We start from the raw sequence: 18,907 nt of genomic DNA, 5'->3' as shown, positions 1-18,907 counted from the left end.
AACGCTACAGCACGCATCCAAAGCTTCATAAATACAGTACCTATGCAAATCGACTAGCAGGCAGCTAATAATTATTAGTGTTTGGAAATGTTGTAAATGTCGACATATATGTATCATACAAATACAATTTATCGATGTATGTTAAATATTAAATTCGGATTAAAGTGGGAAGGGGCGAGACCGTGTGGATTGTGCACATAAGATCATGTAACGTCGTCACGTGCATTAATATTAAAGGACCTGAAAGAAGCGGATGACCTTGACGGGTGCACGAAGCATAAATGCGCAGTAAAGCATAGGCTTACTATAGTCCTTTTGGTTAATTTGAGATTAGCGCAGTATTAGTTAATAAGGATTGCATATCGGAGTGCGTCTTCTTGTACTGTACTTACGTCAAGAATATCGATTACTTATTAATATATAAGTTACCACAATTCATGTGCGACATTGATGGCTGCACTTGGAACTGACAATGTGAATATATAGCTTCGGACGGCATATAAGTTTTATATTATTTGATGTGTACGAGTAGAAGTACACATCAATGAACGCTCAACTCGAATTTCCGTGCATTGTCACGAGCACTTTCCCTTTCACCGTAACCTCTTTATGTGTTGAAAGTAACTATATACAGTTCGGAAGCCGCTTTAAGCCCAAAAGCCAATGGAACGTAGTAAATCGATCATTTTTTATTTGCCTTTGTGACGTCAAGGACACTGTTCAATCAGAAATCGTCCTAACAAAGATACAGTGAGAATATCGGTCGATTATATAATTTTCATGATCAGTTAGCAGAAACAGACCAATGCTATAGTGCGCACACGAAACAAAATTTTTAAACAACGAGGTGATTGTGCTTGCCGTGGAATCGAAATCATTTCACAAGTATCTAGCTTTTATAAAGAAATGCAATGAAACGAGGAATGAACAACCGGAACAAGTCTGCCATGCATTTCAATTTTTCACCAAATTAAAATTTTTCTATCGCAGTTAAATTATTATCAGAAATCGATCATAACCATCGTTTCCTCGCGAAAATGGTTGATGATCAACTCGACCAATGCTCGATCGATGTCCAGCCGATATCACAAGCGCTGAGCTGAATGAACGTTCACGCAACAGGAATGCAGAATTGTCTCGTCGTATGTCGGTGGCGGTGGAAATATCGCAAATTCCGGTAATAAATCCAGCGATGTAATAATTGTATTAATATTAAAAGGAATGCTGGAGATGTTCGGTATGCTGCCGTAAGGCGGTAAGGGTGTCGGCAAATTCGTCATACTGCCATAGACGGGAGGTAACAGCGAAATCAGATCAACGGAATCGCTTCCACTTTGTTCGTCTACGGTGGGTGGCAATGAGGAGTGATAATCGGGTGGAGGATCGGAAGACATCATTGGTGAACTGGCTCCAACCACTTGACGATGGGTAGCTTCATGCAGCAGTTCCTATTACGCGCGTCGGTCGTGGTCTTGTCGTGGTGCTAATAAGAATTTCACAATCTTCCGATGAACCCTTAAAACAGCGACGGTCACTGTTTTTCAATATACAGCGTAGGAAGATGGCGAGCAGTAATATAGATGGAACTACGGCGGCAACTGCAAATAAAAATGTCCTCTCAAATCGTGCTGTTTAATAGAATGCTAAAAGGACACTTATATACAAGTACGTACATCAAAATACAAAAAAACAACAAAACTAATATACATAGCACCGCATTAGGAAGTCCTGAAAGCATAATAATTATGTCTTTAGCTATGAACCATGTATATAGATAAATGTAAACTGCTGAAAATATAGCATAACTGATAAAGCAATGAGCTATATTCAAGACCTTGTATAAGTGCGTACTAGGTATTTTATACCGGAATACAAAACATGAGCAGTGAGCACTTCACAGTTTTGATTGCAAAAAATTAAAAACGTGGAGTTTCGCAAATTTGTCAGCTGTTTTCCAAAAACAAGTATTCAAATCATCTAAATACTTATTCTTTGGTTTATACATAATATTAGAGTATTAAACACTATTTAGAAACAGTAATTATTTACTTTTATAGCTTCGGGACAAAACTCTTTTTTGGTCAATGTCATTCGATTGGCTTATTCAGCACTTAATTCCAAATCGAGTACGTGAACAAAGGGCTTTAACCTCGTACTTCACAATTTCTCGTATTTGCCAAATAGCACAAACAAATTTGCGATATCGCCAAATAGGAAGTCAGAAATGAGAACAAAATGCATTCGTCATATTATATATAAACTATAAACTACCGCAAAAGACATTTACGCAAGTAAAATTAACATTACCGGCGCACAATCTGCAGTAAATTCATCAGCGGGATGCCGGTAACACAGGTGTCAATATATACACTAATTAAATGACTGCTTTCCGCGCACGCATTGGATTACTATCGAAAATCAAATTTCCGACACGCCTTAAGCTTGCCACTTTTAAAAGTCTAAGTTATACAAGTAAATTTATTGCAGATTGTGAGTGTCAGCGTCCAGCTGCGCTTTCGTAAATTTCTTCAATTTGAGAGAAGGACGATCAGCACACTATTACCGCATACTGCAAACATTTTGCCTTTCGATTCGAGATTCGGATCTTGCTGTTGCATCACACAGGTTTGAAACTGCGCCTTGTGATCGAGTGCTCAAACGAAATGTCTAAATTTTGGTTTTCTAAACTATAAATACATTGCTATGGAACATGTAGCGCTTGCAAACTAAAGCCTTTGTTACACCTCCGTAAAGATATGTAATCAAAATCTTGTTCCAGCAAAAAAAAAATTTAAAAGAAGTCCACAATGAATTTCGTAACTTTGTCGCACAGGTGCAAATATGCACGTAGCGTTGCATTAATTGTGCCATATGGCATAATAACCACTTGGCTAGCACTTACCGCAAACCCCGAAAGTAACCCAATCCCACATATTATACGGCAGCAGTTGGACCGTGGCGAATTTGTAATCCCAGAGATAACCGTGGAATGATTCGCGTATAAGAGCACCGTACTACTAAATTAAGGATTGGAGTTACTGATAAGGAAATATGGGTGCATGCGCTGCCGCCCGATATGTTCGCTCGCACCAGCACCGTACGCCGATCAACTGATTGAAGCAGTGATCGAACAACTTAAAGGACAAATCAAAAAGCTGTGGAAATTCGATGCCGCGGTGACGAACGATCAATGCTTGGACTGCAAATATAATTGTATCGGTTTTCCTTTTAGGCTTAGAGTACCATGACAGCGGCAGTAGTAGCAGGCGACGGGGTATTTGCGTAACAACGAACGGAACACGTGCAGCCGTTAGAGAGTGTATAGCTAACTGCGTCGCACCATTGACATGCGCTGTATTCTCGGTCGGAAACGTCGTCGTCAGGGCAAACCTGAGTTCCGGTACGCGGGTTGCATTGTACCACGACGTGCCGTGCCAATCGATTCTCGCACAAAATGTCCAACAGCAATTCTAATTAAACCACACCAGTCTGCGGGCCTAAATGTTAACGTTAGCGTCGCCCGCGAATGTGGCGTATTGAACCGTGACACCAAGGTTTGCTGCATAAACCTTGCCGGTAAACTGCCATTCAATCGTGTAAAACAGCCTTGAGGATGCAATATGTAGTACTAAGTAATCATTCAATACCAGCGCGCCAAACGAAACAGGTTGCAGGTTATTAATGGTAATCTTGTGCATAGCGCGGTTATGGTGTGCAACGGCGATAAAGTCATATTACAACCGTACTGCTTGGCGCTCGGCCAGTTCAAGTTGTTTATGAATGGCAGCGGTAATGTGACGATTGACGCGCTACGCTGACCAGTCCTTTGTTTGTATCTGAAAGACGGTAGAACTACATGACAAAAAAACCTAATGGCATGTACAGTGTAGGCAGGTAAGAATATGTGCATAGTGATGGTTTTTTAGGTCTGCAGATTGCGGAACTACGGTTCTGTGGATTCTGGACTAATTAACTACCACAGCCAGTTCAGCAAAATTGTTTTTTCATGCGCAATTGTATTCCGGAAGTTATTTTATTTCAATGACGTCAGTTAATGTTATCTCACTGGTCAGCTGCAGTGTGCTAACATAAACTATTGCATGCATATGATCAGTATTGTAACTTGCAGTTGATTCATTAGTAATTAATTGTACGAAACAGACTGAGATCACCAAATTAACTAAAAATATATATGTATAAATAAGTATGTGTTCATGCCTATGTTATAATCGTAATATGCTGATTTAAAAACTTGCATGCAACGCACATCAAGTTCTTGACCTTTTGTTATATTTCCTGTCTCTAAGAGCCTTGTTGAAACATCTTTAAAATAAGCTAAGTAATCAAAACCTGGAAGGTCGTTGCCGTTTCTGTGTAAGACGGGTTCCCCGAAAGACCGGCGAATGTGGGGCAGTTATTTATGCAAGAAACTATAACAGTACGGAACTGTAATGATACTCCTAATTAATGGGCAAGTACGCAGGTTTTAGAGGTGGAAAATACTGAATCATAGGTGCTTAAGTAATTTTAATGGCAACACGAGTGCAACATCCAGAATAGATCCGAGGACGAAACGCATTACACAGGTATTCGTGTTTAAGACAAACATCTGCATATCCACAGAAATCTGGGACTTACCGTTAGGTTATCACTTATTACTGTAGCAGTTACGACTAGGTACTTACAATTAATGGTTCATACTTTATATGGTACACCGGCACTGGAACACAAAATAACCATACTTCTAGCTATAAAGCATGCATGTACCGTATACCGTAGATGTCAAAGATGTGATTGTGAGAAAATAGTTACAACAACACTCTTTATGTAAAGTTATAGAAGTATTATAATACTTTGACCTATTGTGCAATAGTTTTCAATAGCAAAACTGCTTTATATATTAAAAACAATGATTTGATACGCATGAACGGCACATACGGGATCATGTTTTAGCATTTTGTTAATGAACTTGGTCTGATTCTGATAATTGTTTTACAATTATTTTAATGATTTTGAAGTTTAAATATTTATGCATGGTTAGCATAATAACACGAAAACATTTTGAGAGCGTTTCAAACTAAAACACCGTGCTCTCGACTCTCGTATCAGCCGTACGTATGCGTAGAAGCTCGCGCACTTATGACTTATCTACGGTAATTCTGTGCCAGTCATCTGATCTGGTCATGCAAACGGTGCAAATTCCAAACTTCTGCGACTTGTTGAGAAACGTATTTAATGTAAGTCAGTTTTAAAATTTAGTGGGAGTTATCAGACTTATTTCCCGTAGGATCTTTACATCGGCATAATGTCTAGAGTAGTGTTGTTCGTCTTTCCTGGCAGGTAAGAAACAGGAGAGTTAAACTAGATTGACTCTTCAGTGCCTGAGCAGTGTTTAATCATCTCATTGTCAGTGGAAGATGTTTGGAAATCCTCGAAGCTTGTTTGTAACAGTTTGTGTAGATCTGCGCTGATGGCTGGTTTATTTATTTTTATAGAGCTGTCCTCCAGTTTGGCCTTGAAAGTGGCCGTTCCCGATTTCGGGCCTATTACACCGCGTCGGGGTTATTCACCTGCCCTACGCGGAAATCAAAGAGCCCTTCACAGCGTATTTTGACCTAGAGAACAACAGGAGCCGCATTGACTACTATGGAGGTGGGTGTTTTGTGCTGACGTAATGCCGCTGCGTTGGAGCATTCACTGTAAACAGCACGTGTCTTCCTACGCAGGGATGGTCATGACCTACCAGCGGGGATCAGATGACGTACGGCGTCTCCTACAAGGTGGCACCGAGACAACGGAGACCCAGACCAACGTGCAGACATGCTTCCAAGTCAATGGCACCAAGGATAACGAGATACTACCTCAGTCAATTGTGCCCGATCTCACGGAATTCACTGTAAGAGCTTGCTTAACCATTAAAAGTACAGTATACAGTTATTTTTACATTTCGATATTGTTAAATGCATCTTTTAGCAGAAATTTTTGGTGTGCGAAATTTTTCTCGAGTTTGCGTCATATGCCTTTTTTTGCATAAATTTCTCTAACATTAAAATTAACTTTAATCAGTTTTGCAGGAAAATATTGTTTTCCTTGAAATAGCAAAAAAACAACACTTTAATTTTTTGTCGAGTGTTTTCTGCCGCTTGAAAGTAATATACAGTATTTATAATTGTGTTGGCTTCCAGTAACAGCCAGTTTTAAATTCAAAACACAATGGCAATGGTCATTTTGTGGACTACCCAGTATCACTGCAACGCTTACTTTGTGCATATTCACGCTTTTATGTATGTACTCGTATTACTGGTTGGCGGTTTTTTAAAATGTGCAGAGAGTTATCCTTTTGTTGTCACAGTGAGGAGGTGGTCCGGTTTCGATAATTAGACTTACGGCTAGATTAATGTCGGATTTTCTGTTTAATTACATTGGCAGCTGAAACCCCTTCATGTTTCAATTTGTTTGCAGTATAAGGTGAAGTGTCCTGCAAATGGGAACATGTGACAGTCAGTATCTAGTCACTCAAGTGGGCGACCAGATGAACCGCTACACCTTCCTGCTGACACGCTCAAAGGATGGCGCTCCCATCCCGCGGCATTATGTGAAGGGATATGACAGCCTAATCGGAAGTCATTATGATAAATACGTAATCTCCTATATCCAGTTCGATCCGGTCAAACCCGATCCATCAGGTAAATTGATTATTCCATATGCATTGGCAGGAGTATCTGTAGGATTAAAATGGCAACGCATCAGCTGACTATGAAACGCCCATACAGCCGAAGATGGTAATCGAAACTGATGTGAACAATTGAGTTATCTACAGATTGGTAAAATCAACGTAGTTACATAAATTTTCTTTATCTGGAGTAAATTTATATTGCTTTATTTAGTGCAAATGTAAAGTTTCATCTGACTTTATGAGATTCGATTACAGGTGCATCGTTTATGTAAAATTAATTTATGCCTGATAAAATTTTAGTGCCTTTTACACCGTTATATATACTGTACTAGTACGATACTGATTCGAAGGAATGATTGCTCGCGACTGTACACTTTGCTTCTATGACTGTTTCGCCTTTGCATTGAAATACGTAGTGATGATTAGACTGGCGGTAAATTCTTTGATTTTTTGAATGCTGCTTAACTGTTATTCTTTTCATCTTTTTAGTATTCGATATTCCGCAAGGATTGGTATGCGGTGGATTTCCTGGTCCAGCTCGGGTGTGGAGCACATTGTGGAAGCCAACCCCATGCACGAGTATGTGCGTCGTGATCATAGCCACATCCACCACGCTTTCGAAGACTTCAAAAGAATCATCAGCGGGACTATAATGACAAGGAGCATGCCGTTCGCATCCGTCATTTCCGTCATAATTACCGCTTTGTTAAAAGTCACAATCGGGCGGGCAAAACTTATAAATTAAAGATCAACCATCTGGCTGACCGATCCGACGACGAACTAACCCGTCTGCGAGACGATTGCCTTCCAGGGCAAGAAACAACGGCCTTCTCTTCAATAAAAGCAGTTCAAAAGAAGGATATTCCCACGGAGATTGATTGGCGTCTGTATGGAGCGGTAACGCCGGTGAAGGATCAGGCTATTTGTGGATCGTGCTGGAGTTTTGGCACTGTTGGATCTGTGGAAGGTGCGTTGTTTGTGAAGACCGGCAAGTTGGTTAAGTTAAGCGAGCAGAATTTGGTGGATTGTTCATGGGGATATGGAAACAACGCATGCGATGGAGGCGAAGAATGGCGCGCCTATGAGTGGATTATGAAACATGGAGGCATTGCCACCGATGAATCTTATGGACCTTATTTGGGAGCGGTAAGGCATTGATTAGTCATTTGCTGAAAATTGATTGAAAATGTGGAATTTATAGCATTATAGTACAGTGAAATCATTTGCAGAAAATTCTCCTTTTGTAGGTTATTTCAGTGTGATTTAAAATGGTTATCGTACTGTGTCGATTTTTGTTTTTTCAACCAAGAAATGTTTATGAACTTATGTGAGCTCTTATCTCATTTATTGTCGCTGACCACATTTCAATGTTGTTATCGGCTATTGGTATTGATAGCAGTTTTAATCAAAATCAACTCAACTCAAGTTTCTCCACTCTTCAGGATGGTTACTGCCATTACAACTCTTCGAATACGGTCATCGGCGCAAGAATTGCATCCTATGTCAACGTGACTTCCGGTGATGAAGAGGCGCTAAAGATGGCCATCGCCGTGCAGGGCCCGACGGCCGTGGGTATCGATGCGGCGCATAAATCCTTCAGCTTCTACTCTCACGGTGTGTTTTACGAGCCGGATTGCAAGAACGGGCCTGACGATCTCGACCATGCTGTCCTGGCTGTAGGCTACGGGGATTTGAACGGGGAGCCATACTGGCTGGTGAAGAATTCGTGGAGCACCTACTGGGGTAACGACGGTTACGTTCTGATGAGCCGTAAGGATAACAACTGCGGAGTAACCACTGATGCTACCTATGTTAACATTGCGGCTTGAAGCTGTTGTTTTAGTACTGTTAGTTGCAATTTTGCTCCAAAAAGTTGTGATTTTTTTGGTTAATTTTGTTTCATTTTTTATCGTTTCGCAGTTGTGAGTTTAGTTGAGCTTCATTGTGATTTAAGTTGACGACCTGTTTCACATTGGAACGTGCGTACGTAGTTATCCAGTCCGGTCGGCAGCCGGAATGACTCGGTTGACCAATCGCTAAAGTTGTTATCGATGTGGTACTTCTTGCTGTGTTCTTCAATGAACAGTTTCTATTGCCGAATAAAAGCAATACTCTCAACTACACATCTGCACCTTATTGTTGTTTTGTTAAGCTTTGAAAAGGCTGAAAAATCTATCACGTGTGCTGCCTGCAAAATTAGCTTGAACATTTTCTGAATATTTATCTGTGTGCTGTTATTTAAAGGACACCTACATTAACATTTTGTGTTTCTTGATATTGTTTCCCTCATCTGTTACTTACCATATATTCCTAGAATCTATGGAAATAACTAGCGCTAAATGTGCAAATCAGCTGTTTATTAAGGGCTTAAACGCTGTCTTCCTAGTTCCTGCTCTTAAATTCACAATCCGCTTCGCATAGCTTTTTGAGCGCGTCAGTATCAGAAGCAAGCCAAGGGCCTTTTATGCGCTTCCACAACAGTCACTAGTAGGCACTGCGTAATAATTGCATCCTGAAATGTTTCCATAACCGGATAGAAAGATTACTGCCACTTCCCATGCCAGACTTGATACCGAAAGATGTTTCCGCGTAGTTGGGAACTTGGGTCACGTCTGGCTCCATAAACGTTGCTGTAACGTCTGTAAGTACTTCTGTTTCCAACCGCACTGAACGGCGATTACTTGTTATCCAGCAACAGCACGCCTGAGCACGGATGCGTCGAATATCAAAACAAAACTTACCAAAAGTTAAAACTGAGAAGTGTTGCGAATTAATTTTGCGTGTTTAATTTCATTTGGTGATTGTTTTATTTTCGTTAGTTCGTTTTACGCGAAATGGCTCAGCCAAGCCTACCCGTATCTGCGGTAATTCGATCAAAGCAGGACGGTGGAGAACTGAAGAAGGCCAGCAGAGATGACTACCAAAAGAAAAGCAACAAGGAACTAGAAAAAGCAAAAGCTGGCACGGTTCCTGCTGAACAGGACGAAGAAGGACGATATTAATCCCCATTCCTCATTATATCGCATCTTCCCCTTGGTATCTGGGATCCGTCGGGCCCACACTCAAGCATCAGCGTATTCCGGACGAAAAGGTGAAAGTTGCTGCCCCATAACGGAATGGTACAAGAAAGGTGTGAGGGCAACACTGCCACCAAATTCAGAAAAGGCGCTTGCGAGAATGTGGTGCGATGACACATCAGAAGAAGGACTGCTTGGAACGGCCGAGAAAAATTGGAGCAAAATATACTGGGACGGATATCGCCCCTGATGAGCATGTCAATACTGCAATTGGACTGGATTTTGAAGGTAAGCCCAATCGGACCAGAAACCACGCTGCACGATAGTGTTCGTTGTGCGACAATTCGTGCTTTCGGATAACTTTTGCTTATGTTAAATTCGTCGATATGTTAAAATAAAATTTGTGCGATTAATTTGTAATAACTAGTTTGTTTGATAGCGACAAATGCGAATTTATAAAACAGAAATTTACAAAACCTGACTTTACAAAAGCTGCATAGGAGCTAAAGTTTCCTGGTTTCGACGACTAATGATTTACCAAACATGATTTACACAAGCTAACATTTTCTGGAAGCTGCCAATCAGACATACCTAAAAGTAAACACTGTTCAGGTGAAGTTAAGAACGGATATGGTAACGAAATATCTTTCTGTAGGCAAACGCGATCGGTGGAACGGCTACGATCCCAACGAGTACAAAGCCGTGGTAGAAGAATATTCTAAATTAGAACAAGTCAAACGCTTGTTGAAAGCGGACAAAGTGCAGCAGGCGGACAACGCAGAGTTCCGCGAACGAACCGCCGAAGAAGATGCAGAAGTAGCGGAAGTTAAACCGGACGGAGATCAGGTAGAGGATGAAGACAAGTATGCGGACGACATGGAAATGCCTGGCACAAAAGTGGATTCAAAACAGCGCATCACCGTCCGCAACCTGCGTATCCGTGAAGACACGGCCAAATACCTCCTGAATTTGGACCCCAATTCAGCATACTACGATCCCAAGACCCGCAGCATGCGAGAAAATCCGCTAGCCGATCAGCCAGTCAAAGCTAGCAATGTCACATTTGCTGGCGAGAATGTTGTACGATATTCCGGCGAAACGAATAAAGTGGCACAATCCCAGTTATTTGCATGGGAAGCTTCGGAGAAGGGCATTAGTCTCAACCTCCAGGCCGATCCCACGAAGGCGGAACTGCTGGGAAAGCAGTACGAAGAAAAACGGAATGAGTTTAAAAAGACCATTGAGCGTAGTGTACTGGATAAGTACGGCGGCGGAGCATTTGAAGCGCCACCGAAAAAATGCTCTTGGCCCAGACCGAGACGTTTGTGCAGTATTCGCGACGGGGCGAGGTTCTTAAGGGTATGGATACCGTTGTCGTACGGTCGCGCTACGAAGAGGATGTTTATAACAATAACCATACGTCGGTCTGGGGATCATACTGGGAGAACAGGGTTGGGGATACAAATGTTGTCATAGTTTCGTCAAGATGTCATACTGTACGGAATGGCAGGAATATTGGCTAAAAAAGATAAAGAGTCTGGGGATACTCCGCTAGCTGTACCGGAAGTCCTGAGTAATCCTGTGGGTACGGAAGAACAACAGCGGAAAAGAAAACTTAGCACTTCCAGTTCCTCCTCTTCGTCATCGTCGTCTTCCTCCTCATCTCCTTCGTCGGAAGAAAGTTCTTCCAGTGAGGATGAGGAAAACACTCAAAAAAGAAGATTAAAGCCGCCATGAAAGCTCAAGAAGAGGAAGAAAAGGAAACGATTGATGGCAATGGATGAACGGAAACGACCGTACAATAGCATGTACACTGTTATTAAAAGCTGACGGATGAAGAGATTGAAGCCTATAAAATGCGAGAAATCGGGCGGATGATCAATGGCTAGTTTTGTTAAGAAAACTGATGCATCTGAAACAAGCACTTTATGCATACTGAAATCTTATCTTATGTACATTATCTTATGTACATGTACATCTTATCTTATGTACGTACTGAAATCTTATGTACATTGTGCAGTAATAATTTTATGTGCTTGCTTTAATTTAAGATTATTTAAGGTGTGGTATTGCACCGGCAGCGTTACTGTGGTTTAAAGTGACTATTCATTTTTTTACCATGTGGAATCTACGGTACAGTACTTTTAGTTCTGTCTGTAGCTGCAGATTGGTGAAAATAACTGCTCTAACACTGTACAAACGTTTGACCAAGACAAAACATAGCACAGTTGATCACATATAATAATGGATTGTTAGAAATAATAAAAAATCGTGCAGGGAGATGTCAGGTGGGAACAGTGCGCAATATCCTTCGTAGTTCGTACTTCGTAGTGAAATTGTAAGTACGCTGTCGTGCAATATAATTGAAAGACGTTGTCAGATCTTCCTATACCACTTCCCAGACCACGACCAGTCGGAGGAATAGAGCGACTCTTAATCTCAACTTCTTATGTATTTCATGGAGCGAAAGTTCAAGGATGTTGATGTACAAGTATGAGATGATATGCAAGGAGGAAGAAGATCCGGAACTCGAAAGCCTGCTGAAAGAGAAGACACGAAAGGAAACACAAGGATGCGTGAAGTTATACGTTACCTGTCCGACGCTAGATGGTAGCCGAAGCGTGTGACAATCCATCAACCTGGCGCTACCAGGGCATGAGGATCGAGAGGACCGAAAGGTCAAGGCAAACAAGTGGGATCAAGTGGGTAGCCTGTTACGTCACGAGACTATCCGAAGATGATAATGCACGTCGACGAAGTAGAGGAATGACCTGACAATAGGTGAAAGGTCACCCAGAGGTCAGTTTGAACAGGATCCTCACTTTGGAAAGAAGACCAGAGCAAAAGCCTGAAGTTAATCAGATCGAGTAACAAGACTCTACTTTGTTGGGATTACAACTCTTGACATTTCTGTGGGCGACAGCGCCTTATATAGCCCTGGGCACTCGCAGGTGCTGGCTCTTCGTACGCGCAGGTACGGGTCTGAGAACAATAGGGATTTAGAACCTAACCAATAAGAGACATCTGAGGACACGTGGACTAATCACACGGCTGCATCACTACACGTGGACTAATGAGAACATCAGGTCAACTAATACACTAGAACAATAGGTTGAGCTACGTCATCGAAGCGCGGTCACGTCGAAATGGAAAGTCGCGGTCAAAGTGACACTCAGAGTCGCGGTCATGACTCGCGTAGAAGATGTAGTAAAGCCTAAGCCTTAGTTGTGGGTAGAAGTAGTAAAGTAGTACCGATGTGTACTAAGGGACGCCAGTACACGTCACCCCGCAAAACGAGATTTCTCTGGATCGTAGTGGAACCAAAGTGAAGCTCTGCGGAACGACGTGGAACGAAGAGGAAGGAACATAGGGACATAGGAAAAAACAACATCTGCTCCATCCGCATAGTGCGTGCAACATCTAGCACTATCGCCAAATTCCATCCCGACTATCCGGTGCCATCAAAAGTAAGTGACATCGCTCGGTCCGGTAAGTTGTTAGTGAGTTTGAGTGTTATAGGTCATCGGATCCTGGAGCGTAACTGGCAATCCGGAAGTCCAAGGAAGTGGAAAGGCGGAGAGCAGGAACGTCCATGAGATCCAGGGTGTTATCGTATTCAAAAGATATCGAATCATACTGCACAGCTAAAATACGATGGAAAATGTCCTATAACTCCAAAATTACTGCTCCAGTTACTTCCGCTTTCTTCCATGTTTCCATACTTCATCCATACACCGAACGTTTATTCAACACACGACCGAAGTGAGAACTTAAACTTGTCTTCCGCTAACGTATATACAGCAAAATTGAGAACATATAAACGCGAAAAAAATTGACAATACACCGCAAAATCATGACAAAAATGCCAACGCACAAGGTTACAAACCATGACATCACTGAGGTTTACAGGCTGACTGCAAAATTATCCACAGAATTATTACGACGATGAGCTCTAGGATCAGGGGCGACAAGGTTATCAGATGACTGGACACGAAGACGACTGCGCTGCACATCAGGATATGAGGAACGAGACTGCAAACCGGACAAATCATTACGTTTAGCATCCGCCATACGAGCTCGCTCTGCTGACTGTTTACGACGTTCTTCATCTGCGTTACGCTGAAAAATATCAGGGATTGATTGAAGGATATTGAGGTCTTCCGTCACCATTCATAGGAACATACGCAATACCAGGAACCACAATTGAAGGTTCATTCACCACAGCATTCTGAGAAGGTTCTGCCGCAACATTTCCGCCATTCATCGCATTCTGAACATTGTTCACCGCTTGAGCTACAACTTCAGGATTCACCACATTGCCAACCGCCACAGGATTCTGATCGTTCACAACAACAACACCGTTAGCATTAGCGACACCGACATTCTGACCTTGCTGCTGAGGAACAATGTTCTCTTCGTTAATGTCCATTTCCTCATTCGCCACAGGCTGATTCAACTGTAAAGCCGCCATGTTCTGCTGGACAACTTCCGCGTTCTGAGCTTGCCAACCAGGATTATTCACAACAGGCATAACCGCTCAACAATAGGTACATTCTCCGGTACAACCTGAACACCGTTAACACCGTTTCCGCCATTATTTGCCAAAGGATACTGAGGATTTCGCTGCCACTGCTGAGCATTATTCTGATATCCGTTATAACCTCTTCCACGAGAATAAGGACGATAGTAATTCATACGCCGATTATTGCCGACCACGATAATTTCCGCGATTACCATACTGACCGTTACTACACAAAGCATCAACCATATAATTGAAAGCTGCGTTAAGATCCATAACTAAGCAAAAAATGACCAGGAAATAAAAGTAAAAGGTCGCAATAAAATCTCCAAATAAAATGAAAAGCGAATACAAAGTTCTCAAACCACACACTGAATTCTGACTGCGAAACTCCAACCGCATTAGCTGACGCGCTCACAAGTTTTAATGACTGAACAACCGCACATCCGCAATTCGTACTTGCATCACACAGATTACACTGATCAACGAATAAAAGTGAAATACGTCATAGTACACCGATCCGACCAGAGTAAATACCGCGAAAAGCACTGACACAAAAATACTACCGTTCCTGTACGACGACTGCAAATAACAAAGACAATTTCCGCGTAGTTACCGTAATACTACACACCATTCCAAGTAAAAACACACAAATACGACCGACAACAAAAGAGTTCAAAAAGTTCGCTGCTTCTTACGCGACTGAACAGGGATTTCAGGAGAAGATTCACGCGACAACACAACTGAAGGAATTTCAACAATTTCAGGACTGATTTCCCGCTGCCTCTTCCGCACTGCTGCTGGGGAAGGTTTATCAACATGCTGCGAATGCAATAACCCGCCATTGAACATCATCCGCGTAGGAAAGTCGACGACGCTGTCATTTCCCTGATGCAACTGCGCAATCAAGTTTAGACTCTCAATCGAATCAGGATGAGCAAATAAATACTGGGTTTTAAGATATCGATTCCGTTCTCTGGACATATTACGCACAAAATGGTTAAACTTCTTCACACTGATAAGTTTTCCGGCATGGTACAACTTGCCATTCAAAACAAACGAGTTCCAGGATGAAGGACTATGTTACCTTTGCCATCACGTTTTGGGAGGAGTTTTCTCGTGATACACCATTGGTTGCTCTTCAAATTCCGAACTGCGATCTGACTCAACTTCAACATTCACGTCCGCCAAATCAGCTAATCTCTCCGCTGTGTTAGGTAAAGGACCAGTTGAACACGACGCACATTCATCTTCATCATCAGACGTTTCGCTGGGAGTAGACATCAAGGTCGTAAAACTCTCAGTATCAGTCGTAGAGATCACCTTATAACGTTTCCGTCTTCTTGATAACAATCGAACATTTCCGCTGATTTCGAGACCTGCACTGGAGTTGCCGCTGCACTCTCAACATCTGCTACGTCACTGCGATTACCAATTTCAGGATCCGGTTCTCTCACGATATAATCAACTGCGTAAGGATCAACATCTGCCAAAATCTCTGAGTTTCCGTCACATCTGACTCATTCGAAGGAATACTGGAGACCGAGATGAAAGACACTTCCGATTCATCAGAGCAAAGTTAACACTACTACTCGAACTGCTATTACTGGAAGAAGAAGAAGAAGAACTCTCTCTCCTGCTTACGCTTAATCGCTTTAGGAGGCATGATTACCGAAAATATCAAAATCGAAAAACCACAACAAAAGAGTTCACTGCTCTGACGAAATCACAACACTGTCAGTATCTCTTGAAGTTAGAGACCACAGAAAATCTGCACTGTCATCGCTCTCAGCACACTGTACACAAAACTGCCCTACCACGAGGGTTAACCATACGCTACTAATTACACCGAAAATTTACTGTAAAGTTGCCTTTCCACAAACTGAAGGTTATTTCCGCATATTTGAACCACGATTGGGCGCAAGTCGTGCAATAAGGAAAAGATATCCTACTACTTAAAATCTGATAATCTGAAAATCTGACCGCAAAAACTAACAATTCCATAATTGTGAGAAGAAAACTGTACATCTGCACCGAAATACGCGCTAAAGTACTGAGGCGTACAATACATGAGAGAACATACGTACTACGGGTTGCACTGACACACTGCCATACAAGGGCGATACACACATACACTGAACACGCTGCACAATTTCCTGCTATAAGCCTATAAAAGTCATCACCGCTTCCGAAAAATTTTCAGTTCTGTTTCCTCATACGTTTTCCTACCGAATTATTACTAAGACGTTATATTTCTTAAAGCGTGACCTATAATTACTGAAATGTCCGCTATGCTAAACGCTATTACTTCCTTATCTACTGCTCCTGCTGGACTGCATGTTGGTATCGAACAAATTTTCGATCGTGACACTACGAGTTTTTACGCGAAAAATGCGACTGTATGAGGCTTTTCAGTTCGCTGTCCGAGCTATCATAGGACACCACACCAATTCTGGATTTTACGTGGATGTTGAATATCTAAAGGCTACATTGAACAACGCACATCATGAATTCACCATGCTGAACATCGACAAGTACATCGAGACTGCCGTAACTTCTGGGTTTCTACGCAAAAGAGTGAAAGAAGGACGTTGTTTCTGGAAGTATCGTCACGAATTCAGCGAGATCGCAACGAGGAAATTACCACGCGACTGCAACTGCGAAACGCTATTCTGACTGTGCTGGAGGAAGGAGGATACGCAATGACGAAATTCGAAATTCAACGCGTCATCCAAACAACATACACTGTCTGCTTACACAACTGGATCAAGTACTACCACAAGGAAAGAAACTTCTTACTGAAATTGGGTGCCTAACGTCTATCGGAGGAGACAAGTTCGTGAGTGCGATCGTATACCGCGAAATGACAGATCGACGAACTCAAGGACTGTCGGACGAATTAGCACGAGGAGTCGGTAAGATCAAACACATACAAAAATCTGATAAAACAGCTAAAATAATTGACCGCTTACTGTATCTCTTTATTTCCGCATAAATAATTATTGCATAATTTCCTATAATTTACCGCGAGTATTTCCCTACTAATTACCAAAACAAATCTGCATACTTTTCATTTCCGCCTAAATATTTACAAAATTAATTGCTATATATTTCCGCTAATTTAACCGCAATTTCTGACTATTAATACTGAATTTTACGACTACAATTTCTGTATAAATTTCCCTACTGATTTACTATCATTACAGGAATGCTGGTTCAAGAGCATAATCGTGGCTGTGATCGCTGTGCTCGCGAAGGAACTACTATCGAAGTACGAATTCCCTATCTCGGAACTGATGCACAAAGTGTTCTGCGTCAAACTGCCATGAAAATCGATGCTGCTGCGATGCACGGACCGATGCCTCTGTGGACTCTTGGCCGCAAATCCTATTCCGCTACTGCCGAAAACTGAGACTGCTGAGGACACTATCTCTGCTACGCGATCCAACTACTGTAATTGCTGAGCGTCCTAACGCACCAGGAACTGAAACACGTGGAGACATGCCTAAATCGGTTACTATGGTTTTCTCCGTAAACCTGATGGATCACTGCATCTGAAAACTCCTGCTGCCAAGCGTTTCAAGAAGAACTAAAGTTACGAGTCTTTTACCGTGTCTGCTGAACTGCTGTATTGATTTTATTTCTTTTATCTTTTCTCTTACGTCTTGTATATTTACGTTCAATTTTATTCAGATCGCCTTTTGCGATTTTATTCTGTATATTCTGCACAAATTACCGAGTGAATAATGTTCAACTGCGATGAACACTGGTGAAAAGTTCTATTTTGATTTTATTTTTCTGGCGTACTCTGATACTGCCGCAATGTTCAATACAAAGTACAATTTCTGTGTTTTACGAAATCAATAAAAGTACGAAGTAAAACTACTGACAATATTGCTACTGCTAAAGCCGCTAATAATACACTGAGTAACACGAAGTATGAAAAGGTTATCCGCATAAATACCACTACAGCGCTACATAGCTCGACCGCTGATACCGCTGCACTACTACGATTTTCACAACAAATGCCGTAAATTACTACGCCCTGACTGCTACTGTATAACTGCCTATAACAATCCGTAAATATTCCGCAACCATTCTCCATATACTCTGTCATAAAAGTTCTCTGATTTCTGCTTATTTCATAATTCATAAACAATTCCTACAGTTTACTAAAATAAAAAATCATTCATCTGCTCAGAACTGGATAAAAGAAAATTCTACTGGCACGGGTTGAACTCGAACCTGCTTGTCCTACTATTTGACAGAAACTACTATGATCTGTAAAACATGTACCCTGCGCCACTACGCAGTTTAATAAAATTACAACACCACAACACCGCTAATACTGAAAAATTACTGTTACCATTCTAAATTTTACTGCAATGCTTCTTGATTTCCAAAACATAATTCCACAAAGATGTGCACTTAACGCATAACAACTCGGACACTACACTCTATTCATAATTACTGCAAAAATACACTCGAAATACAAAATTACAACTTGCTCGGGTTTCGAACTATGGCTATACTGCTACCGATGACAATGTCCAGATCTGTAGCGCCACTTCATAACACTCGACTACTACGAAATTCGATAATTCCATTAAATAAACACGCTACGAAACAAAATTTACAAGTCAGGGTTGAACTCCGATCATCGCTGTTACTATTCGTCTTGAATAACTACTGCGA

The 18,907-nt window shown here is 41.6% G+C and overlaps 2 protein-coding genes, 1 long non-coding RNA gene and 1 pseudogene across 3 annotated transcripts; 3 read left to right on the top strand and 1 right to left on the bottom strand.

Moving 5' to 3' along the window:
- Window positions 1-936: 936 nt before the first annotated feature.
- On the bottom strand, window positions 937-3,575 carry LOC129597109 (uncharacterized). The gene is given in 3 exon segments (XM_055494553.1): window positions 937-1,454; window positions 1,456-1,598; window positions 2,903-3,575. Coding segments are annotated over 3 exon segments (543 nt in total). The 5' UTR covers window positions 2,934-3,575; the 3' UTR covers window positions 937-1,085.
- A 1,761-nt stretch (window positions 3,576-5,336) lies between these two features.
- On the top strand, window positions 5,337-6,672 carry LOC129597112 (uncharacterized). The gene is made up of 3 exons (XR_008691514.1): window positions 5,337-5,652; window positions 5,727-5,896; window positions 6,463-6,672. It is a non-coding gene; the product is annotated as an uncharacterized LOC129597112 (long non-coding RNA).
- A 356-nt stretch (window positions 6,673-7,028) lies between these two features.
- LOC129597077 (procathepsin L-like) lies at window positions 7,029-8,773 on the top strand. Its single transcript, XM_055494512.1, has 4 exons — window positions 7,029-7,044; window positions 7,166-7,218; window positions 7,277-7,822; window positions 8,119-8,773. The coding sequence occupies exons 1-4, from the start codon at window positions 7,029-7,031 to the stop codon at window positions 8,503-8,505; spliced, it is 1,002 nt and encodes a 333-aa protein (XP_055350487.1). The 3' UTR covers window positions 8,506-8,773.
- Window positions 8,774-9,510: 737 nt separating this feature from the next.
- On the top strand, window positions 9,511-11,582 carry LOC129597076 (pre-mRNA-splicing factor SLU7-like; annotated as a pseudogene).
- Window positions 11,583-18,907: the final 7,325 nt, after the last annotated feature.

This window comes from Paramacrobiotus metropolitanus, unplaced genomic scaffold, assembly GCF_019649055.1.
Source record: "Paramacrobiotus metropolitanus isolate TYO unplaced genomic scaffold, Prichtersi_v1.0 Parri_scaffold0000100, whole genome shotgun sequence".
Classification (NCBI taxonomy): Eukaryota; Metazoa; Tardigrada; class Eutardigrada; order Parachela; family Macrobiotidae; genus Paramacrobiotus; species Paramacrobiotus metropolitanus.
The sequence above is the reverse complement of the archived record's forward strand: the minus strand, read 5'-3'. Positions and strand labels throughout refer to the sequence as shown.

Coding starts and splice junctions, on each gene's coding strand:
- LOC129597077 (XM_055494512.1), top strand. Junction 7,219..7,276: donor GATTTCCTGGTCCAGCTCGG/GTGTGGAGCACA, acceptor TCGTGATCATAG/CCACATCCACCACGCTTTCG. Junction 7,823..8,118: donor ATGGACCTTATTTGGGAGCG/GTAAGGCATTGA, acceptor TCCACTCTTCAG/GATGGTTACTGCCATTACAA.